The sequence below is a fragment of the Centroberyx gerrardi genome, chromosome 19 (genome assembly GCF_048128805.1).
Source record: "Centroberyx gerrardi isolate f3 chromosome 19, fCenGer3.hap1.cur.20231027, whole genome shotgun sequence".
NCBI lineage: Eukaryota > Metazoa > Chordata > Actinopteri > Beryciformes > Berycidae > Centroberyx > Centroberyx gerrardi.
The window spans coordinates 19,012,617-19,038,431 of NC_136015.1; the positions used below are offsets into that span (position 1 = coordinate 19,012,617).

A 25,815-nucleotide genomic window follows, 5' to 3' on the forward strand; every position below is an offset into this window, starting at 1 on the left:
ATCCTTCGCAGTGAAAACAACAAGAAAAAGAAGCCAGTTCTGTAAAGACACTGGTGAACACGCAGCCACAGTTGTTACCTTTCTGCGGTTTACTGTCTTGTGCACTATTATCAGTCTTCTATTAGGAATGCTTTTAAACATATCAAATGTCTTCACCATTTTATCGTTATGATTATGGGTTTGCGTCCTGGCCCGTGCTCTTACCTTCTGCCTTTTTACTGTCTCAGTGTTGTAGGTGTAGGAACATTTTCAAAGTAGTCCACATCAGCCTGAAGATCAGTCTCAGAGAATTCCCCTAATGTACGGAAATAATATATCATTACTTTGCAGTTATCACTGTATGGGTTCAAATCCTAGTCCAAGCCTCGACCTGCCCTTTCCTGTCTCACAGCTTACAATTAACAGACTGTGAGAGCCATTTCTTTTTCAGGATAGTCTCAGCAGTACTGGAGATCAGGTGCAGAAAAAAGCTCCACTGCTTTCTGTGTGGCATAGTGCTTGATAATGCTACTGGTCTGTTGCATGAACAGTGATTTCAGTTACTGTCCATCTTTAATACCAAGCCCATGTCCTTGCAAGGTAAAGAAGAAACAGTCATCATCATGTTGGCGTCCAGTCTTGTTCATATCTACGTCTGTCCGACTTTGGTCTTTCCCTTTTTGCTTTGAACAAGCTGTTCTGATTAAAATAAATTTACTTCGGGGGAAGCTGTTACAAATAAGAGACTGTTACTTCAAGGTTAGCCAGAAGGCAATTCGATGGCACATGAGAAGAACACATTTTTTTACAAATGCCACCCTTGACAACTGTCAATTTTAGCAGAAAATAAAACGTGAGGAAACAACAATTTAACTTCCCCCCTCAGTGAAATCTGAAGAAATCACACAGTGAGGGATAGGCTTTGCACTCTGGTGTTTATAAAGGAAAGTCTGGCAGCCCCTAGTGCATTTGCTGCCAGGGGGTTTAGACTAGAGATAAAAAAGAGAGGTTCTGGAGGTTGGTGATAAGCTGCTTATATACATACAGCATGCAGAGGGGAACCTCTCCCCTTGGGAGACAGCTGTGCAGTCAGCCTGAGGTCAATGAGTCTGTGGGCTTCAGAGCGGATGCTGGTGGTGCTGCTGCACTGACACCACCTGTTGGTGGAAAAGAGGAAGTACACAGACTGTATCACTCACTGGCATCAGTTAGTCAATGAATTCGATATTATTAGGTACTCAGGAGGAACACCCAATATGAGCCGGGCTCGGTGTGTTTGTTGGTTCATTAGTTCATGCACTTTGTGCAATGTGCAGTACTTAGGGGAATTACAGTATGCACTGTAAGGGAAATACAGTGTGCACTCGTACACCAGGCAGTACGGTAGAAGTCTCACCAGCATGAGCCAGCTCTAAATTTGGTGTGCGGTACATCCACATACCAGGAAGAAGCTCTGTGATTTTCTAACTGTAGTGGCAAAGCATTAATTCAGTATTCTGTTCAGCAATCCTCTTAATTATAACAACACTGTGCTACCACATAGAGTTTTTAAAGTCTTCCAAGCATACATACCCCCCCCCCCCCCCCCCCCCCCCCCCCCGTGCTGTTGCAGTACACATTTTTAATTGCATTGAAATGCTTCTGGCATAAGAATATATATTAGAATAGAACAGTAGTTTTTTTTTCCTAAGTTAATTAAACATAAATTTAACACTGGATCGAGCTCGGTAGACATCTCACTCTTGTTTGAGTTACTATTGTTTGGGAGAAAAGAGTGAAAATGTATTTATGTCTGTGAGTGAAAATGATGCTCTGACTGCCTAAGCCCTCGGAGCTGCAGCAGTGTTTTCCTCACTGGGTCTTCCATTGGGTGTTAACAGCATTGTTTGGTTTTTCATTTCGTTAAATGTCAAGAGTTATTTCCACAGCTAAAAGCCTGTGATAATCCTAGAATCAGCTTAAATCCCCTACCCTTTGAATTTTGTATGAGATCAAATAGATAACGTAAACTTTAAAAAAAATTATTTGGTAGGCTTTGTGGATACACTACCTTATAAAATAAAACACAAATGCAGTATTCATGGTACAATGTGCCATTGCCACTAATATTTCTCACATAACATAACATGGATCGGGGAATACTGTAGTATGCAAACACAAGTGTGTCAGTGCTTGTATTGTATTGGAGTTTACATTAAGCACTCAAGACACTCATCAACCGGCTTAGGGAGGAAAATGACTTTGGCACCGGCTTATACAAGATGAGCACATCAGCCACTTCACAAGTCAAGGCAAACATATTCACCTCTCGTCGTTTGCTTTTCATCCTGCAACCCCACCCCCGTCCCCCACCCCTTCTTCTTTGCCTCCTCAGATCATTAAGGACCGTGTGTTTTCTCACATTTCGAGGAACAAATACATGTGGAACTCGCTGCCTGGAGGCCTGCTGGTCCTGCCAGAATACTCCACTCACCTCGCACATTTCCCGTTCTACTACCTGGGACTAGGTAAACACACAATGGCTTCGAATTGTGCATCTTCTCATGTTTCTGTAATAATGCTTAAATCTTGATATCACATATCACATTTAGGGCGGTGATAAGTCTACTATGTCAGAGCTGTGCAGTTAATCATGGGTAATTAATTGGCACTCCACCAGCCAATCAGAATCAAGTGTTTACCTAGGCTATGGTATATAGAGGTTGTAAATACCTGTTAAGATTTTGATTTTGATGATTCTAATGACTGAGTGATGGATTGATCAAAGGTGGAAAGTAACTAACTACATTTACTCAAGTACTGTACTTGAGTACAATTTTGAGGTACTGGCACTTTGCTTGAGTATTTCCATTCTGTGAGACTTTATACTTTTTACTCCTCTACATTTCAGAGGGAAATATTGTACTTTTTACTCCACATTTATCTGATGCCTGTAGTTACTAGTTACTTTGCAGACTAAGGTTTTACCTGCAAAACATACAATGAGCTCATAAAATATGTTGCATTGTTAGAGTTTAAACTCCCCAACAGTACATGGAGCAGTTCGACCTACAACATTAACATACTTCTTACAGGTTAAATCATTAATAATTTAACACTCTGAAACATTCTTCAGATTGAGCACTTTTACTTTTGATATCTAAGTACAGTAAACTTTGAATGCAGAACTTTTACTTTTAATTAAGTATTTTTCCATTATGGTGTTGCTACTTTTACTTAAGTAAAGGATTTGAGCACTTTTTCCACCACTGAGATTAATAGAGATATCCTTTGATACAGTTCTTATAGAGGAGCACCTCTCCACTTGTCAACATTCAGACCCCTTCACAAGCCTAACAAACCACTTTCCCTTCACCTCGTCACGTTCCCTCTCACCTCTGTATTTCTTCTTGTGGCCTCCCTCAGGAGTCAGTCCAGGTCAGGAGTTCACAGCTGTCATCCACGCCGTCTCCCCATTGGTCTCCCAGTCTCAGCCAATCATGAAGCTGCTGCAGGTGGTCTCCAAGTCCAAGTACTGCTCACAGGTAAATAAGGCAAACACAGAGTTATGATTACATCAAAGTTACATACACTATAATCTAGAGCTGAAAGATATTTACAAAAAAGCGAATTGCAATAATCGCAAATGGTGACTTCTATAATGGCATAATAATTCCACCATAACATCACCCAATCTACTATAATAGCCTACATATGTAGTGTGAAATGTGTAGTATTAGCAACCAGCTAACCATGCTGTTTTACTGAGTGACGGCACAGGAAGAACACCTCAGCCAATCATACTGCTCGGTCAAAGTTAACAGTTATTTATGATTTGTCTAAATATATCTTTGTATGGGTTATGTAACATTCCCTGTTCCCCCGCCGCTCCAGATCATCATTCTGTGGAACAGTGAGAAGCCGCCCCCCCACCGGAGCAAATGGCCCCCGATGCCCGTCCCCCTTACTGTGACAGACGGCAGGAGAAAGGTGAGGGCCAATGTCAATGACAGTCACAATTCACTCTGATAGGCGCCGTGACATCTGAGTGACAGCGTGACAGACTGTCAGCCAGTCAGTCTGTTTGTGTATCTCTCTCCCTCCCTCTCTCTCTCTCTCTCTCTCTCTCTCTCTCTCTCTCTCTCTGTGCTTCTCTCTGTCTCTGATCCTCGGGCTTGTCGTCTATCTTTCTCTCTCTTTCTTCCTATCCATGCAGATCTGACATATCCACAGATCCGTGCGTCGATCCCTTTTATAAATGTCAGTCATTCTCAAGATTTTTTTCTCCATCTCCCTTTCTGGTTGCCTTTCTCTCTTTTTTTTTCCTCCCCGAGGCAAAATCTATAGTGATTCACTCAACTCATTCACTCGGCATGATTGACTTACTGTAACACGATCGTCTCTCACTCATTGTCCTGTTCTGTTTTTCACAAAACACAAGCCAGACTACATTTACAGTAGCGGCACTAAGATTTACTATTTCTCTCTCAGACCACCAGTCGGTTCCTACCTCACGTTGCCATAGAGACAGAGGCAGTGCTGAGTCTGGATGAGGATACAGTCCTGCTGACCAGTGAGGTTTGTCTGTGTGTGTGTGTGTGTGCACACGTTTCACTAATAAAAAAACATACCGCAATATTGCACACACATATAAAGCATTATTTTAGGAAAATGTTAACATTGGCAACAACATCTAAGCGCTCCATCTGTCTCCAGGTGAACTTTGCCTTCTTGGTGTGGCGTAGCTTCCCTGAGCGTATCGTCGGCTACCCTCCCAGGAGCCACTTCTGGGATCCCCTGAAGCGAGCCTGGGGCTACACCTCGAAATGGACCAACGACTACTCCATCGTCCTGACCGGAGCCGCCTTCTACCACAGGTACACCAACACACACACACACACACATGTCCATGTCCACACACATGACAAACAGATACGGCTATTTTAGAACGTCGGTTTTGTTTTTAGATATTTTTTCCCCACTATATTGTCGTAATAGATAAAACATGCAGGCCGCACCTAGACACACACACACACACACATATACAGAAAAAAAAAAAAAGAATCAGCATTGATTATGCAAGTAAGATCAAAACAGATTGCCTTTTCAGTGATCTTCAAAGGGGAAAGAAAGCTAACAAAACATAAAAAGAGACAACCTGATGAATTGGAACAGCGACAGCAAGCATAATGACATGAATCTCAAAATAAAAAGCAATAAGGAGCAAAAGGAGGAGGAGGAAGAAATACTATCAAGCATAATTGCGGATATGTGTGGGTGAGAGAGAAAGAAAGAGAGAGGGCGAATTACTGAGGGATTACTTCAAGCAGTTTGATTAATTAGAAAGGCCCAAAGTTAATATTTGAAATTGCTGAGGGATGGGGATTCTTATACAACATGAATGTAATTATGCAGGAGACTCGAACTGTAAAAGCTGTTGAACACATGCAACATTTGGAGACAATGAGGTCATTTTTGCCAGAAGTTCCGGTCAAACCAATTTTTTTTTTCTTGCCAATTTTGTTCCTTACAGCTCATATGTTAGGCCCACTGATTTTGCTCTGCTTACTAGTCTGCTGAAAGCAATATTGGCCATCTGCATTACCTCAAAAGATTTGCCTCTTTCACTTCTTTAACAGAGAAATGACAGTGAGTGTGAAGTCAGTTTAAATATGCTTATCGTGTAAAATGCCCACGGTTTTGTCTTATTCCGGATAATTCTATATGCAAACGAGCACGTCCGTTAACTTCAGTTCATGAGCTCATGTAAAATATATTTGAAAGAAGTCCTAAATCTGGCAGGTGCAATGTAATAATAGATAATCAATTGAATCTGATGCACTTCAGTAAGGTTTAAAGTTAGTCTTAAAAATTGAAGGAAAAGAGAAGATAGATACACTGCATCATACAAGAGGGGTTTACTTTGTGCACTGTACGAATCAAATCCCACTGGCAGCAAAACGGTTAACTTGCCCCAAATACATATCATCATACACATACATACATATCACATATCTTTTCTTTAGATGCTACCAGACATTGCCATGTTCTTACATTACCTGCCTCGCACCATGTGGGTGTTGGTTGGCTTAACCTCCAACTGTGATAAATCATGCATCTGCTTACACTATGTAATAACACATTTTTATATTTACATTTTAGGCATTTAGCCAATACTCTTATCCAGAGTGACTTATAGTGAGTGCGGCAGTAGAAGAGGCTTAAATTTTAATTAGATCACCGAATTTAACCAATCGTAATGAGTGAGAGCATCACAGCTGCAGCGCGCCGACAATAGATGTGACAAAATATTCCTGTGAGAGGAATGACAGAATGATCATGTGTGATAGAGAGGAGCTAGCTGAGAAAATAACAGCTGAGGGGAAAATAAATAAATTATTTTTGTTATACATACTTTCAGTAATCTCTCTCTAAAATGACAAACTAGATTTTAGCTGAAGCTCTTAACCACAGCAACTTTGAGCAAGTAAGGGCTTGGTGTTTTGCTCAAGGACGCTTTGACTGTCGACTTACTAACCACTTGGGCCACTGTTGACGCTCTCTTTCTCTCCAAAGTACTACCACTACCTGTGGATTCTGAGGGAGAATATCTCTCAGACTTACTTTATTTCTATTTTAATACCAATACACACATCTAATGTTTTCACCTGCCCCACAGGTACTACCACTACCTGTTCTCCCACTACCTGCCCCCCTCTCTGCGGGCTCTGGTGGATCGCACCTCCAACTGCGAGGACATCCTGATGAACTTCCTGGTCTCCTCGGTAACCCACCTGCCGCCAATCAAAGTGGCTCAAAGGAAGCAGTACAAGGAGCTGCCCAACCCACAGGTAGGGGGGCATCTTCGATATCATTGATATACCCAAAATGTGCTTTCTCACTTGTTGTAGTCAGTGGAGGCTGGCGACTCAAAAAGTTGAGGACAAGGCTTGTTAAAATGCAGTGTTACAGGCCCAAAAATGTATAGCTATTAAATCTGCTGTACACAAGACTCAACAACTACATTTTTTCACATTTTCCTTCAAAGAATTGGGTAGGATCATTCTCCCTGTCCTCTATAGACCAGCCTCCCCTAACTGTAGTGCACTTGGGCATTAAAGATATTTCACTACACCCTGAAAAGTTATCCCATCACATCATCAGAGGCCCAGCAGAACTCTTCTCACCCTCCTCCCGCTCCTCTCTTACCTCCCAGGGAACGAAGAGCGCGCCCTGGGCCAACCCGGAGCACTTCAACCAGCGGCAGGAGTGCGTCAACACCTTCGCCAGCTGGTTTGGCTACATGCCCCTGGTCCACTCTCAGTTCCGCCTGGACCCCGTGCTCTTCAAGGATCAGGTGTCGGTCCTCCGCAAGAAGTACAAAGACCTGGAGAGGGCATGAAACTGACGGACAGACGGACGGACTGGTGGCCTTTTGGACGGACAAATGGACAGATCAGTGGTGGACAGTCAGGACACGACGCTCCAGATTGTCTGAGATATGGACAGAGAGACAGACTGGCAGGAAAAAATGGCAGTCTGGTCCGTTTGTGATATGGACAAAGTACAATCAACAGACAGACCCTGGTGGACTGTTCTGCAGACAGAAACTAAATATATATATATAAAGGGGTTGCAAACGAGCTTCAAATGAGCTTCAAATGGTTCTCCCTCCTCCACCAGTCTGGCAAGACAAGAGATCGGAGGAGGAAACGTTAGGGGCCTTAGAAGAGGCCCTGTGATTGGGCCTCCCAATGAGAATGGACAGTCCCAGGTGAAAAAAAAAAAAATGGAACATATCTGTGTGAATACTTCTGATGTCAGTGCTGTTGCCGTGACAATAGGAAGGGAATGGCTATCTCATGCCAGAAGCACCCAAGGGACTGGTATTGGTGCCATGCACTCCGGCCGTCACGTGTGTCTCAGCATTAGTGTGCAGGGACCGTTGCCAAGGAAACGGATCATTTCACATCAAAATGCTAACTGTAAAACCAATAAAAAAAAGATTTCTAAATGCAAATTCTGGCATGGTGCTCCTTAAAGTTAATGATTTGTTTTTTTTCCCACTTGGCAGACACCCTCTATCCAAACAAGTACAGTGCATATATTTTTAGCAGAGATGGAGCTGAATTAACTTAACATGACACATTTTAAGTCATGGATGTAAAATAATTCACATATCAGCGGGTCCAATTGTAACTGACCAGATTTGGATCCTGTACCCTCACATCTACCAGTAAGGCAACAGGGAATGGTTTAAACCCTATTCCTGGTAACTGGAGCATCCAGTCCTAGTAACATAGGTGAGGGGAGGAGGGCGTTGTCACCCCTTGAGCTTTTGGAGAAGTGCAGAAAAGGGTTCATGCGTGTTCAACGAATAAGCAAAAACTGAAGAGATTAGGCCTCAGATTGCTACTGTATACATTATTAAATGCAGATTTAATAGCCTAAAGCAGGTCCTATATCCCAAAATCATCAATTTCAACTAAGTGTATGTGTAAGTATGCTCTACTGTAACGATATATTAAGACATTTCACCTTACGGATTAACATGGGCCCGATTCAGACATTGGAAAAAGAAGCGGATCTTATGCAGACTGAGATATGCATGTTTGAGCTGTTTCTGTTGACTATCTGATGTGTGCACCAATGATTTTGGACGTGCCAGTGCCTGTACTCGCTTTATTCAATTGCGAAATTGTTTTAAATACCATTCCAATTGTTCAGACACCGATCAACAGCATTGCCCAATCCCATTCATTTCCTTCATGTTTTTGTGACTCAGCAATACCTCAGGGGTTGGGTGTGTAAGGAAAGGAGCATACGAATGGACTTAAGTCAGAGTCAGAATCTGTGTATCATAATGTGAAGGTGGACATGCAAAGATTTACATATTCATCACCTCAATTGCGCATCTTACAGGAGGCCACACACACCTGCATGGAACTGCAGGCTTGGAAACGGCACAGTGGGGCGCGTGCGTAAAAATCAAGTTAGGTCAAGGTCTGAATGTGGCCCTAAGTGATTTAGGAGCAGCACTTTACAACATATGTTCTGAGATTTTGTTAGAAAAAAAGTTTATTTTGTACAAAAAAAGAAATGACCCAGTAACTTATTATCCTGCAGTTTACAAAAATAAATTCACCGGCAAGCAAGTCTCAACACCCTAAGGGTAGACAGGTGTGTTGTCTAGCACTCAGGAAGCTAATCTCATTAAACACATGCACACACACACACACACACACACACACACACACACACACACTTACACACTAAGCACCTGAGATGCATAGCTGCCAAGAGGCTAATTTGGATTCTGAACCCATGAGACTAATGTTTGTACAAAACACAGAGGATAACAAGGGCATTGTTCCTATTGTAAGCACTGTCATCAGATCAGCTCCTGTGCTTTCCGGGAGAATTAAATGCAATGAACTGAAGTCTGTCTGGTCTCAAGTAAGCACTTGGGGGCAAAACAACATGAATACAATGTTTAAAGAACTGAGGCAATACAGGTTGTTGGTTTGGAAACAGATTATGTAAGTATGAAGTATGAATGTATGAAAATAATAGTTCATAACTTATTTGAATATTCATGGAACAGAAAGCCCTGGACAACCACATCCAAAAGAAAAAAAATACTCAGTGGGTTGTCAGCTGCCTTGTATACCGTGTATATATATATATAAAAAAAAACATTATTCTTATGAATTTGGATTCTTGGTAAAGTTAACAGTGTCCAGAGGTGGAGTGTATCAGGGTGACATCACAGCCTTATCCTTTATCTTGTCTTTAGCTGAAGTCTCATCCTATCTGATTAGCTGTTTTCTCTCAATAATTTCTAATCCAATACTATACAAGAGATAATCAAAGACGGAAGGTGCTGGGAGAAGAAAAAGGACGTCGGAGTTTCAGTGATGAAGTGCCAAGACAGAAGGTTTTCATGTCTAACCTCCAAAACCCGGTATAAATTCACTTATTCCACTTGGTCTTTGCAACGTTTTGCAGTCTGTGTGCCTGTCGAGGCACCTCATCTCTCAGGAGAGGCTGGGTCCAGTCAGTGTAGTGCTGTCATTTCCTGAGGGTCAGCATGGCGTTGACGTCCCACAGCAGGTTCCTCATCTGATCCATCAGAACCTTCATCTCCTGGTTCTTCTGGCGTACCTTCTGCAGAAGGACCACAAGAGAGACAACATCCACCAGTCAGCAGCGTAATTACAGCACACAAAACATAGCCTTTGATGTGTCAGCTTATCAAACAAAAGGGGATGGGTAGGAACACCAAGACAAGGAATCAGGCCTGTGAGCTCACTTTTTAAGCCCCTGACAACAGTGAAAGATAAACTCCTAAATTCACCAGGCACTTTTACTATTTTGCCTTCCAAATGTGATTTTTTTGTAGAGTGAAAAAGAAACTCTCAACAATGGCTGGTTACCTGCCAAAGTTGTAGGTAGAGCTTCCCAGCCAAAGGCAAAATTTATCACCATTTGGCTGGTGGCTGCCTGGTGGCAATTTCCCAACCTGCCAGGTATCCTGATCCCACTGGAGCATTGGCTCTCATGTTCGAAACAAAGAACACCCAGATTATGAAAGAATATGTATTTATGCTGCAAATGACATGGAGATTCTGCATTTCAGCCATTATGCCAATGGGCCACCTAAGCCTTCTAATGTGTCGGCGCTGCCACCTAGAGGCATTTGCAGGGGATTTTCACAGCTCATGAATGTGACTTGATTAGTTAAAATACAGTCAAGTGGCGCTGTTCTTTTCTCATTTTGGGGAAATAAGATTATTTTTTTCACCTAGATAACCATGTGTAGTCTACTTGGACTGAGTCAGAAATTCTTTATTCATGGTAAAAGAAATCTCAGCCTAAAGGCTAAAGAGTATATCTTTGGTCCAAGAATGTGCTGTCAGGATGCTGTGTCACCCATGTTATATTGATGCCTAAGGTACAAGACCTTTTGTGTTATTGGGATTGTTTTAACACAGACAATCTATACCCCTAGCCCCAGTAGCTCTCAAAAAATATCAGGGATTAAAATAGATATGCCACCAATTTTTAATTATTTTACAATTAATAGTTATTTTATGTATTAGCTTGTGGAGTTGCTGCAGGGAAGTCAACTGCTAACTGTTTGATAACCTGAGAACAGCAGAGGAACGGATCAATGTGGAATCTCTCACAACTGCTCAACTAGCTACTTAGATGCAAAACGTTGTAAAACAGCATAAAATAGGTGGCTAATCCCTTTAAACACAAATGCACCCGAGTTTTTTTTGCAGACAATGATGGAAATTATTATCTGTGATTATCTGTGACGGAGAGAGAACAGAAACACACCTCGAGGACTTCTTGTCTCTCCTGGTTGACAGCGGGACTGCAAGGCTCCACTCTGACAGCAGCCATCTCCTCTCCAACATATGGCACCAGCTGGGAACATGGAACACATAAAAAGAATTACTAATGTTTCTCCCCTCAAATGGTTTCTATAAATGCACTGGATTTTGATGATGAAAGGGGACCGAGTGCAGGGAACGGCGAAGGACACAAGGAGAAAAATATCGTTGAGATTCACAAACCTCAGCAGGGAATTTAAAGTAGCCTCATTTCCCAAGCACTTTTCAAATGCGTTCTCGACAAAAACCCAGACAAAAAGACAGAAAAGGTATAAGGTGCAAATGACAATGTTCAGCAGAAGCCTCCACTTTTGTTTTTTTTCCTTGTTTTTCCTCCTTTTTCACATAATATGACACCTCTCAGGCATAGAAAATAATACCTTGGGAGCAAGCCAAAATGCATTCTAAAACACATGGGCATCAATTTCAAGCAGCATTTACTCCTATTTCCTAAAAGGTTACCTAGCAAGAGGGGTTCTGTGTGACACTGATAATAAAAGCAGAAAACTAAAGCTCCTTCCTGACCTCTGGCGGCCCCTCCTGCAGGTCAGAGGTCATCTCCACGCAGCGTTCATACAGGAGGCGGAGCTTTCGGAACAGCAGGGCCAGCTGACGTAGGTGTTCCTGGAGCTTCCCAAAGCGGTCCTGGTACACAGCCTGGCTCTGGGTTACACCATTAGGAAGCTAGGGCAAAAACACAGGGGCTTCCATGAGTTCACATTTTAAGTTTTCAATTCAGAGAAAAACTATTTCAGTTTAATGGGCAGGGACAACCGTAGGAGAGTAAGAGCCTTGAGAGAGTGAGAAACAATTAGAGACAGAGACAGACAAGGTGGGGGTGGAAGGATGACTAAGAGACAGACAATGACATCGCCAAGCAGTTGCCAAGTCGAAAGTAAAAATGGGACAAATGCAGACTGACAGAGGAGAAAGGAACTCTGCGAGCTAGAAAGACATGAGCCATCCAGTTAACAACCAGGCACTTAACAAAGAGACAGGAAGTAGTCAAAAATAGACAGAGACGGCCCTGATACGTGCCGTTCTCTCTTGCTTTCTCTGTATTTGATGCAGGATTCTCTCTCTCTCTATCTCTGTATTTCTCTCTTTCCGAACAAAACTTAAGACTTTCTGAAAAGTAAAGTTGAACTGAAGTTGAACTGAAGTTTAAGCATGCGGTTTGACGTGATGTTCTCACCCATACAATGACAGAAAGAGAGAGAATGGTATGCATGTCAGAAATAGACAGCTCTGATATGTGATGTTGCCTTTTCTATGGAGACAATGTCACACCAAACTCCACACTGTTATTGTAACACAGCTTTTTTTTTTTTTTACTGTAAAAGTTACATATCTCATATCACTCAACATCATTCAATACTTTTTCTAAGTCATTCCGATCCACCAGTAAAATCGGCATGTAAGTGATCCAGCAAGCAACTTGTTCTTCAATAAAATCTCAACTTGTGTACCCCTTTTGCTTGCTTATAGGCAACTGTATGGGAGATATGGGGAGATACGGAAAATTCAAAGAGGACAAAGGACAAAACAGATTAAAAAAAAAAGATGATATTTCATTAACTATGAGCTGCTTGGTGGATCTCTTATACGCTGAACTTACGAGTGGATCCTGCCAATTCAGAACAGGTCTGGAGTGACTTCTCCAAAGTATGTACTGTTTGCTAAAAATGGCATTCACATTATAATAACTGCGGTGTGACGTACTCTCCACACAAAATAAAGTCATGTATCATGTACAGGGGCCAGTGTCCAGTACCTGCGTGGCTCGTGTGATCTGGAAGATCTCCATAGTGCGGGTGACAATGTCCTGGACGGTCTCCTGTCCAATACGACAGAGGAACACCGGGGAGATCTCTCTCAGAGCGCCCTGGGGGGGCATGGGAGGCTGGCCCGGGGCTGAGGCAGCACTGGGGGGCAGGTGGGGCTGCTGCTGGGGGGGCATCCCTGCCAGCCCCTTCTGAGGTAAGGAAGCTGCCATCACTTCACGTATCTGAGGAAGAGGGGAGACAGAGGGAGAAGTTAAGATGGCAAGTGAACAAGGTGGCTTTTAACTGTTGATAAATACAACTGGAAGAATAAGTAGTGGAAGGGATACCTTTGCAAACAATGAAATATTGGTGCTAAGACGGCTCCTTACAGATACTTTCACATAAAATGTCCCTTTGGGCATTAAACGTAACGTATACCGTGTACCTTTTGTATGCACCTCAAAAAAGAACCACACAGAGTTCTTCCTGAGTGAGTGACAGAGATACTAAGCAGCCTTGGTGGCCAAGTTAGCCAACTTAGCCGAAACAATAAAGAATCACACAGAGGCAGGCTGGTTAGCTAGCTAGTTAGCTACGTGTTAGCTCTGCAGCAGAGAGCTGCTTACCTTATTAAATCAAGTCCTTTGGCTAAATGCTATCACAATTCCTCCGGTTTGCGCAAGTAGTTGCAAAAGACTAACGTTAGCACATTTATTCATTCAAATAAGGAGCACATTATGAAGCCTTTCCACTGGTGTCGACCAGAAGGAACAGCGCGTTATTGTTTTCATTGCGTCACTTCCTGGCTGAGGACGCATTTTCCACCGCCAGATGGAGACAATAGGCCTTTTTCTGTAACTGACTTTCAATCGTAGTTTTCAATGCATAACATAACATAAGACATCACCACATTACCATACAGAATAAAGGTAGTAATAATAAGCATAATTATAATAAAAAAATATATTATTTAATTAAAATAAGTAAAAAATAATGATAATAAATACAATTATGGAGAAATAAAAACAAATGCAAATAAAGAATGTCAATTACAAGTACAGTCTTTCATTATAAAGACAGTAGGCCTTCTCCAAAACAGAATAAATGTCTAATACGTATGGAGGAATACCTGACCAATTATAAACAATGAAGAAAAACGACAGTATCCTATAATAAATTTACAAATATCATGACATGTAATATTCCTGTAAATCCCCATAGGAATAATAATATTACAGTGATAGCATGGGAAATAGAAGTAGGCTACAATTGGTCACTATAAACTTACTATCGAGTACAACAGAGAAACAAGTGTCCATATAGTAATACTCTAGGAATATATACATGATTATATACAAGATATATTAATCAATGAACTTGTCCCCCCCCCCCCATGACCCAAACCAGCATCTTTCCTATAATGTAGATGTGCAACTATGCAAATCAAATATTTACATATATTTACAGATTACAGATTTCTACGATTCTGCAGTTAAAACGATGATTTTTGAGGTTGTCCTGTCTGTCAAGGCTTTGTGAGGCTTATAAGTAGGCTACATAGCCATTAGTTGAATCAAGTCTGCATGCAATAAGATTACATGTTTTGGAGTAATTGAAGGTTATAGGACTAATCCTTCTTAGCCCTGAGGTATTAAAAAAAACCTTTACCCTTGTGTTCGACAAGATCACAGGTTGGACCAGTTGTGACTGGCCAGAATTTTCAGGAAGTAGATTTTGTTTTTCATGTGATGTGGTTTACAGCCAAGAAGGATGCCCTTCACTGCTGTGAACCAACAAATAAAGTCATAGACGTCACGCCGGTCAGATGACCTCATATCAATATTCGATAAACAGAATGGTAAAACCACTGTTTTAGTTTTGAAATGTGTTATTCCTATGCCCAAGAAAACACCTATGTGCATTTACAAACATTTACAGCTGTCTGTTATTTCCAGAAAGGAGAAAATAAGAGAATAATAGAAAAGAGAGAAAAATTTGTGCTGTTCCCTTATCTGGGATTACACACACCTTGGTTTCACATGAACTGGAAAAGAGAGATAATGTGAAGTAACCATATCCTTTTCTTAAGATTGAGATACCTTTTCCAGTTTGGAATGGGTCATATTGTAATAATATTGAGCTACTGTGAATGTGACAAATCAGGCAAACAAATTAGTCCACAAAGCTGGTCTCCTGTGATCCTCAGTGGAGCACCTCCACAGAATACATTAGCATGACTTCACCACTCACAGTCGTAGTTGTCTGGTTTCTATCTTTGGGGAAATTAGGAATTGTTAGAAATTATTCATTTTTAATAAACAAGCTTCTGACTAAACGGTGTGTAGCCATACAAGAAACCAGCGCATTAAACAAGGGTGGACAAAATAATATTTGCTAGACACCATAAAACTACGGCCTCAGAAGTGACCACAGGAATGAACCAACACCTCTGTGACACAATCTTAACTGCAATGACGTTGGGAATCACAACCCTGGTTTATGGCAGGGCTGCTATTGGGAAACCACTTGTATTCAAGGCCAACGGAAGAAGGCGGACAAAGCCTAGCGACAGGAGCACAAAACCTGGACCCTTGACCAATGGAAAAAAAGTAATACAGTCTTATGAGTCATCCTGCACCCTTTTTCCTACACGACATGTTTACATTTGGAGAAAGCTTCAACCCGGAAGCTTCCACTCCAGGATCCCATCAAACCACAATGTCTTTTGCCAGCTGTGAAACATGGCGGTGATTCTGTGATGGTATGGGCAGACATTTCTTGGAAGTCATTAGTTCTGATGATTGCTCTGCATGGCTGTATAACGGCCAAGGAATATGAGGCCATTTTACAGGACCAGCTGCTGGTCTTGTAAAATGCTCTGGTGCAAATAATCTTCCCTGATCGTGGTCCATATGCCAAGATGATAATGCCCCCCCTTTATGGAAAGTTCTGGAGCGCAGAGTGTGAAGTAGATTTCCATCTTCTTTATCTCTCAAAGAACTGGAGGCTTTCCTTCTTGAAGAATGGTCCGATGTCCCACTGCACACAGGTCAGGACTATAACAGCATTCAAAGGAGGTTTGAAGCTGTACTGAAGGAAAACAGGTAGCCCTCATAAGGAGTATTAGGTACTTGCTAGTAATATATTCTTAATTAAGTAGAATGTCTCTTTAATTTCTACACTGCCTGCTTCATTCCTTTGAATTAATCATTGACTATTACAGTAAGTGTAAGTGGTAGTATTTGAAAATATGTGAATCATTATTTTGATTCCACTGTATATAGTGGTTTGGGAAATATTGCATTTTTAATAAAATAAATACAATTATTATTTGAAACTCACTTTTAAGATTCAGCTATATGAAAGCCAGTTAGCCTAAGTTTATAGCCAGTGGCTATTTACTTGGCTTCCACAATACTGCATCAACAATTAACAACCGTTAGGGTAATTATTAAAACTAGTTACCAATTAGGGAATAAGTAATGGATTAAAATACAGTATACAGTTATGACGTGAAATAGAATGGTACAGTTCCAACGTTAATAAAAGTTTAATGACCTTTGTAGCCATAAAAACCCTCTGACCTTTTCTTTTGTGTCCTTCACTCAGTCACTGCAGCTGTCTGTGCCTTGTTTTCACTCTGAAGTATTTGGATGCTTTTATTCTGTGCTATTGATGGTTCTGTACACTTTTCTGCTTTAATACATTTAAAAGTGTTAAGTGTGTTGTGACAGTGTTAGATACATTTTAACCTTTTATTTGATGTTAATGTTAACAGCAAAGTCTCACCACGAAAATAAGATATGAGCCACAGATGCTATGATGATGATAATACATTTATTTTATTGAATCATCATATCAGTAGCATGGATCCACTAAAGACACAGGTGTAACCTTTTCCAAGGAAGCTAACACTGCATAATGTTATCATTATGTTAGAGATAAAGCGTTGTTCACCCTCATCACCTGTAGGGGAAATAAAATCATCAGAGCAGCTTTTATTGTGCCTGAGCTACTGGGCTGCTACTGGGGAGAACATGTGTTTGCAACCTGTTTATTCACAATCCCATCAGACAAAAGTTCTGTTGATATATATATTATTATATATATTATATTAATATATAAATATTTGGTGTTATTTTAACCAAATCTTTGTATGATATTTGGGGTATTTTTTGTTCAGAATGAGAATCAATTACATGCTCTGAATTAGATATTTACCCCTTTTTCCTTCACATGCAGCAAATTCATAAGGAATTTGGCACAGCTTGTAGGAGTATCATTCAGTTTGTAATTTACTGGGCTTTTCATTCTGTTATTGAAATACGCCTTCCATTGTTCATCATCATTATCATCTAACTATAAAGCGAAGAATCTCTGTCTGTGAGTGAGTGAGTGAGTGAGTGAGTGAGTGTGTGTGTGTGTCCATCGCATATCTCGAGAACCGTTCGTCCGATCGACTTCACACTTGGCGGGTGTATTGCTGGGGACCCAAGGACGTGCAGTGTCGGATTTGGTGCAATTTGGACACGCGACACGTTCAATATTAATAAACTTTGAATAAACAAGCGGACAGCGTTCTGTGCAGCAGCGGGGCGAACGGGCACTGCACTAGTTGTTGTAAATATCAATCTGCCCCTAGGTTTTACAGTTTTGAGTTTATTTGTATAAGAAATGTGAACATCTGTCTGGGCAGCATATGAAAAGTTTACGAGACATCTCCTCCTGTTATCTTTTTGGTTGCATTTTATATATCAATCATGGCAATAAAACGTTTCCGGTTGGAATCAGTAAGTCTCACTGACCAGATAAAACCTGTCAAGCAAGAGAGGATCAATAACACATAATGGATATCAGAACAAGACAAAGAAGCTTGCAACCTAGTGTGAAAATGATTGACTTAAGCATCGGCCAGGAAAACGGACACATCCTACAAGCAGAAGGGAAGAGAAAAATATGAAAGTGTCACAAATTGGAAGTCTGTTGTAAATGTGCAGCAGCGTTCAGTGTGTTGCCATGATAGCGTGGGCCAGTGGGTTATCTGAAAGAGACATAAAAGTGCCCTACACCAGGAAATATGCAGCATGGAGATAACACCGCTGATAAAGCTCCACAAAGGCCCGGCTGTGCTCTCAGGCCGGCTGCCAGAACAGTCTGTTACAGGAACAAGTCTGCTTCCCTCTTGTCCTTGAGGTTGCACGACTTCAACAGGTGATGATCAAAGACGGATGATGACAACTGAGAAGAACTGGATAACCACTGTAGTTTCCCAATCATGGTTTAAACCCCCAAGTGTTCCAAGTTTTAGACTAACTGCTTTTTCATTGCAGATTGACTTTAAATTTCTAAAAAAAAACAAAAAACTGATCCCATACACATTTGGGTTCATACACTTTTCCTTCAATTACCTGCATGTATCCAAACATCAGCTATTCACACATTTACACAATTTGTGGGTTGAATTTGTGGACTGATTGCAATATTGATCTTGAACCATGAGATGCTGAATAACTTCTGTGACAGAGCATCCAGTTGGGATAACTTATATCGGTGACCGCTTTGGGTTGAATCCTTGTTTACGCTGTTCTGTCACATCTTTCCCTCTGAACCTTCCAGTCTTCCATAACCTAATCAAATACTTGACTGGAACAGACTGTCTGCTCTTCTTTAAAAATAGTTATACAAGGTCAGTGACATCAGAGGGTCATAAGGAAATTCAGATGGGGAAATTTTATTGCGTTCAATTTTATGAGCGGGTACCAGTTTGATATTGTATGTATAGCAAAAGTTACAAGCCGGTGTATATTTCTCATGAAAGTGAAACATTACTAACTTTGAAGCTGGAGAAACCTTTGTCCTTGAGACTTTTTCCAAAACTGAACTTTATGAATATTGCTACACCATTGTTAATAGGCAATAGAAACAGTTACATAGTTACATACCAACATTGTTATTGTGTTACTTCACATAAAAGTGCATTGAGACTGCCGTGTCATTACTTTGTTTCATAGAGAGTTGATAATGTTCCAGTTTTTCCTCAAGTGTTTGTACAAATACCGCGCTCCCAAAATTCATTGCTGATATCAGAAGCTAAATGTCACAGTGGCACATTCCTATCTGCTTGCTTTTATTATTCCAAGAGTTCCTTCAGCTGCTAGTCAGCAGGGAGAGAAGAAATAAAACGTGCCTTATTCCCCAAAATTTCCATCAAAATAACGTCGAGTAGGGTTGAAAAATGTGTGGGCAAACCAAGCACAGTTCCCCTGTTATCAATGTAACCCTGACAGTCTTTACTGGTGGGTTTCTGTGGTCACATTCCATTTCCAGGTGGATTATTACCTTATCACATCGGATCAGTTTTCCTCAATTCTCTTTCTTCCCTCAAGTTTCTTCTTTGCATATATACAAGGGGGGGTGGTTTGAGGTGAACAGTTGGATTGAAAGAGAAAATAGTTGGAATTTGTTTTCTTTTCATCAGTCAAAATGCCACAGTAGAATTATTTTGGGTCCATAAAAAAACATAAGAGGTGATTTCACACAACTTGAGAGACACAACTTCTAGAGACAAATAAAGGTGTACACAGCACATTCAGCTCTGGTCATTCATTTGAATAATCTAGTCAAATCGGGATAATATGTGGTAGCATAATATAACATGTTATATGGTATTACTGTATAATGAGTCAAGTTGTATGGTGTTCAAAACCTCTAACATCACTTCAGCAACATGCTCTACTCTCCAGGGCGGAGCTGGGAAGTAATTGGTGTGAGCTTCAGAAAAGGCCTTAAATGAGATCTACTTTTGACAAATAGCTTGAGTCCAACGGCTGTAGGCCTTTGCTCATGCAATGGAAGATCAATCATTTGCCTCTCATTTACATATCAGACACATTTTAATATCTGCTCTCTCAGTATACAAAAGCCTAATAGGTCAAACTGTGTTCAGATCTCCATGACTACTAACCGTTATCAGTATTAGTGTGTGATGGAAAGCTGGCAGGTATAAAAACGCAGAGAGAAGGGTGGGAGCAGCCACAAAGGACCCAAAGGAGGCAGCCGAGGACCAAGATGGGGAAAACAGGGAAGCTCGTCCTTTATGTCTGTCTGGCCTCCCTGCTACTGGGCAGCACTAAGGTAAGGGATGCTCCGGAGGCCTGGTGCAGAACATGGTCCGCTGACTTGAATAGACAGTGATATTCTTCAAATATACTTGGAGGTATTTGAGCTACAGCGTCCACATTCAGAAGTCAGTGATGCCCATAGAAAACTATTTCTGATTGGGTAGACACCTCTTGGGAAGCTGGCATATCAGTACTATTTGTTTTGTATGTGTGTGCATATTAAGATGATTTAAATCACAGAAATGGCACAGCTGCTTATTGTTTTTCTTGCTTACGAGGAGGTTACAGTCAAATTAGTCTCAGAGGTTAATGAAACATTTGAATTTGCTTCATGGTCTAGGCAAATGGAGTAAGAGGTAAAGAGAAAAACATTTCACTCTTACAATGATGCTGTCATCAAGTATTTTCATAGCAAGGGAGTAAATCGATAGGACTTTTTTTCTCTTATTTATTTTGAGAACATAAGATCGTGTTTCTTCTCTGGCAGAGCATTTATTTATTGGTCATGGCAAAAACATTGCTTACTCTACAATTCAATTCAATTTAACTTTATTTCAGACACATAGGTCCATATCAGCAAAGAAAGAGAAAAATAAAAAGTACAATACGAGGACAAAACAGCACAGAAATACACACCACACATTCATTGCAGTGACGTGACTAGTTGACTGCATAATGGAAAACAGGAAAATATATAGCCTGTGTCAAATTACAGTCGTTATGAGAGTACAATTACTGGTTTTCATTGACCTAAATTTCTCTCTGATATTCATTCTCCAAGTAGAGCGTGACCAGAGTCGCTGTGTTAAATCATTATATCAGCCGCTAAAACTGTTTATATCCCCCATATGAATCACCAGGAAATAAATTTACAGCTTCTCCACTGCTATAATTCTGTGAAATTGAATGTATTACTGAATGTCATTTTGTCAGTTCTGTGATATGCTCTAATCCCTTCCTTCGCCGGAGGGAGCTACTTGGTGTCTGCCATTGGAGAGCTCCCATTGGCAGATAAAACAGATAGGGCCTATCAGGAAAAACAAAGCAGAGGTCTGGACTAGAGAGGAGATGAAAGGCAACGATGAGGCAGACAGGCAGCAAGGGGACAATTATATAACAGAGAGAGTGCAGGGCGCAGGCACCCACCGCGAGCCTCTGCCATAGAACCACGGCAGTATGCAAAGTGTGGTTCATGCCTTCATGCTTCATGGACTCAGCTGGAGCGGCAAGTGCTTGACCTTTGCATGGCGTGGCCATGAGTAATTGTCACGGTGACAGAGACACACTGTACAGTGTGGGAGGGCTTTATCTGTGGCATCACTGGCACACAATTAGAGACTACAAGGAAATATGCTCCTCTGCACCCTGATGTCCCCCAGCACGAGATCACCAGACAGTGACCAGATATGAACTGCTGATAAAAAGCAGTCTGGTGCAGTGAGCAGAGAGACAATCCTTCAACTGGAAGCAAGCGTGTCAGCAAGCATCCATTCCACCCTGCTGAAGTGTCCTTGAGCAACACACTGAATCCCGACCAGCTGCAGGGCTGCTGCTCTGTAGCTGAGCCTGACCTCTGACCTCCCTGTGGTGGCAAGAAAAAAAAAGATTTTCCCTTTGGGGATCAATAGAGTGAAAGTCCATGAAAGTCCCTTACTCAGAGGGATACCTGTAGCAAGTTACTGGATGAGCATTGTAGTTAAATAGCATGCTGGTTATGATTCAGCAAACAAGAAAACAAAACAAATCAACAAACAGCTATATCATTTTCTTAAACTTTAACATTAATTTAAATTGTGTGTGCATGTGCGCATAATCAATGCTAAGAAGGAGGATCTCCCCCCTTAATCATTTCTGTGTTGGGCTCTGCTTTTCTCGCCTGAATACTGATAATTGTAATGATAATGATGGCAGACCTACAATAGAATAGAATAAGTCAACTCTGTCCCATGACTGCAACTAGTAATGACAAGTGCAAAAGACAAGAATATGATTGAACTTTGGAGTCATGACAGCGGTGAGAAGATGATTTCACCTGTATATTCTCTACAGTGACATTTTGTTTTTACTTTAATCTTTGACAGGAGCAATCGGTATCAAATTCAACCTCTGCCCCCACTTCAAACGTGACGAGTGCACCAGACACCAACCTCACTGCACCAGCCAGTACCATCCAACCTGCGACAGCCACGCCGGTGCCCAGCAACTCCTCGAATGTCACCGCCCCCAACAACCACACCTGCTGTAATGGAACCACAGCACCGCCTCCAGGTGTCTCCACCCAGTCCACGGCTACCACCACTACATCAACGAGGGCCACAGTGTCCCCTGGAGTCACTCATAACCCCAGAACCACGACCTCCAAGATCACCACAGCCACAGCAGACAAGATCACCACAGCCAGCTCAAACAGCACTCGGCCTACAAGTCCTACAAGTGTGGGCCAGCCTCACACAACTCACACTTGGTCCACACACTCCAGACCTGCAGCTACGACGTTAAAAGCAGGGTCTTCGTCTCTGTTCGGGTCCTGCAGCCAACTCCTGGTGCCTGTAATCTCCATTCTCATCTATAGTGTGTAGCACTGACAATATAAAACTGAGGGACTCCACAGTGCATTTGCAACAGCTTTGCTCCATTACTGTATAACATGCTACAACTCAGTTTAAGTCACATTCAGTACACAGAAGGAAAAAAGGTTTCTCAATCATTGACTACAAATCCACAAATCTTTCCATGTATTATGGATAAATTCCCTGATTCAAACCTGTGAGGCCTTTGCTTAATGGGTGTTACCGTGACCATCACAGACATTTATCACACTGATGCTATGAAGTGCTTTGTTTGCATTGAGCTCTGTTCCACCTCTGAACATAACTGGTCCTCACAATCTCAATGGACCGTGAATAATTCCACATATCATACACACAAATGCCAAAACATTATTATTATTAACAATATAGAATGAAATTGTTCGATTTTTGTTGTCAAATAAAAAAAAATCGAAATTGATTTACAATTAGATTTGAAATGTATTCTTTGAAGTGAAAAACATTTGCAAGTGGGAGGAAAATCTTCAGATCAAGTAAGTAAGGGAAGCTGTTGGGGAAGTTGATCATTTCCACTGAATTGTAAAAAACTGATACAGATCATTTGTAATTACAAAAGTTTTCAAACCAATCATAATCACAACAAACTTGTAATACTAAAAAATTCATAATAAATACGAATTGCAATACTGATGTGAACTGTAACCATATCACATTTGCATTCAAAGGATGTCAAAGATGAGAGCAATAAAAGATAGATGGGAAGAGATTAATGATTAACAAGCTGAAGAGAATGGAAACCTAGAGCATGTGATAGAGGGCAGGCAGGGCGTTGTCTTCTGAAGAAACAAAACACAAATATACCTCCATCACAATCAAGTTATAAGCACATATAACCTCATTTCTACTGAAATAACAGTTTATGAAAACACAGGGTATCATAAAGAGATTGTGCTTTATAGCCATGATGCCATTTTGTTTGTAGCAAATGTTCAGTTCAGTCAGGTCACCTGGCAAAGTGATTTACAACACAGCAGGTAAAACAGTCACAGTGCCACTCCATTTGTTTTTCTGTTGTTGGACCTGATATATAATAGATATGTAATCTTATTCAAACAGCATCTCTTTCAAATTCTTGCTGTTTGTCCTACACCACCTTTATCAAAAGTGTTTTTCTCTCATGGATCTACCTCTGCTTCAGGAAAGGTTCCTCAGGACATGACTCAGCAGTATAATTGAGCTTATCTATTTAGTCAAAGCTACCAGCTATGTGCAGAATGTGTGGAATACGATGAACAAATCTTAATACACTACAGGTTGAGGAGGTTATGTGCAAGGCTGTGGGTGAGTTTTGTCAAGGCACAAAGGGAAATATCTCTGCTTTGTCTCCATGTATCAGCATTTGTTTTCCCTCTTCATAACATAGCACAGCAGTGTGGGAGTGAAGTCACTGGGACCGTAGGAATTATTAAGGATAAGGATAAGGATAAGGATTTTGCTCCATTAGGTCCTCATTACGATACGTTACGATACGATAAGACTTTATTGTCAGATTTCTCTGAAATTTGTCATGCATCATAGCAGCTCCGTTCAGAATAAACACAATGACATGACATTGCACATAAAACACATAACCACACCACATTCAATTACACATAAACATCCGAATAGCACATAAATAGCAGATAAATAGCAGATAAATAGCACAGGGACCCTCAGTTACCCCCATATTGCGCTAATCCGCTGTATTGCACTCTCCACCCAAAATCCTAATTTTACACCTCACCATTATAATTATAATAATTATTAATTGCACAGGAGTCCCTGATTGCACTTCCCTGACTGGCCTGCTGTTTTGGTTAAGCAACATAACTGACTGGGGAATAAAAGAAGTCCTCAGTCTGTTGTGTTTGAACTGCGGAACTCTGAACCGCCTTTTAGAGGGCAGAAGATGGTACTCTCCATAAAGCAGATGCGAAGGGTCGGAGGAGATACTATCAGCTAGCCTTAATATGTTCTTGAGGTAAAAGGTAAAAAGTTGCTCATTAACAAAAAAAAAAGTTGCTCATTAACAAAATGGATGCATCCACACCCAGACACACACACACACACACACACACACACACTTACCCCACTTTCAATTCTCAGGATCTCGTCATTCTTCAAGTGGGAGATAAGGAAACTATTTAAGAACAATAAGGAAACAACCTGTTAGATTTAATGATTTTGCGGAAGATTGAGACACAGCTTTATTACAATGCTTTATCATTCACCTACTACTGACACATCCTGTACACATGAGAGTATGAGCTATTTGTTGTTGGAAACATTGACTTTGGTCTTATTTATCTGAAGGAAAAAAAGATGTTTGCTGGTAGCATGAGTGGATCTGTCCATTTATTAGTGCCCACACAAAAACTAAGTTTAAATAGGTAATGCAATCGTAAATTTGCTTGACAGGACATAAACAAAGCTAATATCCCACATATCCCCACACTCTAATCTGCCTGACCAAGCTTCGTTTGGTTATCATTAAGGCAGTCATTAAGAGTTTTTGAGTGTAAAATCGTCCTCTGAGTGATGTCATCCAGAGGATACTGAACACGTCTTGAAATTAATTAAAGCTCAGTGACATGATGTGGATGAGCAATGAGCCTGGCCCAAACCCAGAGGGAGGCTCTTGGGAAAATATAGTGTCTGAGTTATTAATTTGCTTAATTTTCTTGGAAGAATGAATGGGGCTTTAAATAGATTCAAGGCAAAACAGTGCACAGTCTCAGAGCTTTAACATCAGTATTCCTCTGCATTAAGCTGAAACTGACTACAGATTGTATGCATGAAGGTTTATTAGCTTACTTTCATTGCCAGACTACTTTTATGTCACTATGCATTAGATTTGGCTTCCTTGTATCGTCAGAGTATAATAATTATTGACACTCGGACTCTGGTCCAGCAGCCTGCTTTATGGAAGACCATCTCTATATATCATTTGAGTGAGGAACTTCTTCTGAACTTTATTTTA

The 25,815-nt window shown here is 41.0% G+C and overlaps 3 protein-coding genes across 4 annotated transcripts in view; 2 read left to right on the plus strand and 1 right to left on the minus strand.

Moving 5' to 3' along the window:
- Nucleotides 1-8,367, plus strand: part of ext1c (exostoses (multiple) 1c) — a 63,482-nt gene extending 55,115 nt beyond the window's left edge. The window contains exons 5-11 of the mRNA XM_071915371.2: nt 2,354-2,486; nt 3,385-3,503; nt 3,853-3,948; nt 4,450-4,536; nt 4,675-4,835; nt 6,638-6,809; nt 7,175-8,367. Coding sequence (XP_071771472.1) covers nt 2,354-2,486; nt 3,385-3,503; nt 3,853-3,948; nt 4,450-4,536; nt 4,675-4,835; nt 6,638-6,809; nt 7,175-7,360 — 954 coding nt within the window. The 3' untranslated portion in view covers nt 7,361-8,367. The remainder of the gene's footprint in view (nt 1-2,353; nt 2,487-3,384; nt 3,504-3,852; nt 3,949-4,449; nt 4,537-4,674; nt 4,836-6,637; nt 6,810-7,174) is intronic.
- Nucleotides 8,368-9,024: 657 nt separating this feature from the next.
- Nucleotides 9,025-13,888, minus strand: LOC139924345 (mediator of RNA polymerase II transcription subunit 30). Of its 2 annotated transcripts, none has more exons than XM_071915381.2 (5): nt 13,753-13,888; nt 13,135-13,368; nt 11,886-12,044; nt 11,305-11,394; nt 9,025-10,125 (listed from the first exon to the last, which is right to left on the minus strand). In XM_071915381.2, exons 2-5 carry the CDS (start codon nt 13,354-13,356, stop codon nt 10,030-10,032), a joined length of 567 nt encoding a protein of 188 aa, XP_071771482.1. In that variant the 5' UTR covers nt 13,357-13,368; nt 13,753-13,888; the 3' UTR covers nt 9,025-10,029. The 2 variants fall into 2 exon arrangements, with proteins under 2 accessions (XP_071771482.1, XP_071771483.1); XM_071915382.2 differs by lacking the exon at nt 13,753-13,888 and adding an exon at nt 13,474-13,540.
- Nucleotides 13,889-20,172: 6,284 nt separating this feature from the next.
- LOC144542941 (uncharacterized) lies at nt 20,173-23,175 on the plus strand. Its single transcript, XM_078290575.1, has 2 exons — nt 20,173-20,260; nt 22,329-23,175. Exons 1-2 carry the CDS (start codon nt 20,195-20,197, stop codon nt 22,824-22,826), a joined length of 564 nt encoding a protein of 187 aa, XP_078146701.1. The 5' UTR covers nt 20,173-20,194; the 3' UTR covers nt 22,827-23,175.
- Nucleotides 23,176-25,815: the final 2,640 nt, after the last annotated feature.

What these genes read in the sequence shown, in the direction of transcription:
- LOC139924345 (XM_071915381.2), bottom strand. Translation starts at nt 13,356, where the DNA reads ATGGCAGCTTCCTTACCTCAGAAGGGGCTGGCAGGGATGCCCCCCCAG. An exon ending in AGATCACACGAGCCACGCAG is followed by an intron (nt 12,045 to 13,134) that starts GTACTGGACACT and finishes TTTTTGCCCTAG; the next exon opens with CTTCCTAATGGTGTAACCCA. An exon ending in AGAGACAAGAAGTCCTCGAG is followed by an intron (nt 10,126 to 11,304) that starts GTGTGTTTCTGT and finishes GTCCTTCTGCAG; the next exon opens with AAGGTACGCCAGAAGAACCA.
- LOC144542941 (XM_078290575.1), top strand. Translation starts at nt 20,195, where the DNA reads ATGGGGAAAACAGGGAAGCTCGTCCTTTATGTCTGTCTGGCCTCCCTG. An exon ending in TGCTACTGGGCAGCACTAAG is followed by an intron (nt 20,261 to 22,328) that starts GTAAGGGATGCT and finishes AATCTTTGACAG; the next exon opens with GAGCAATCGGTATCAAATTC.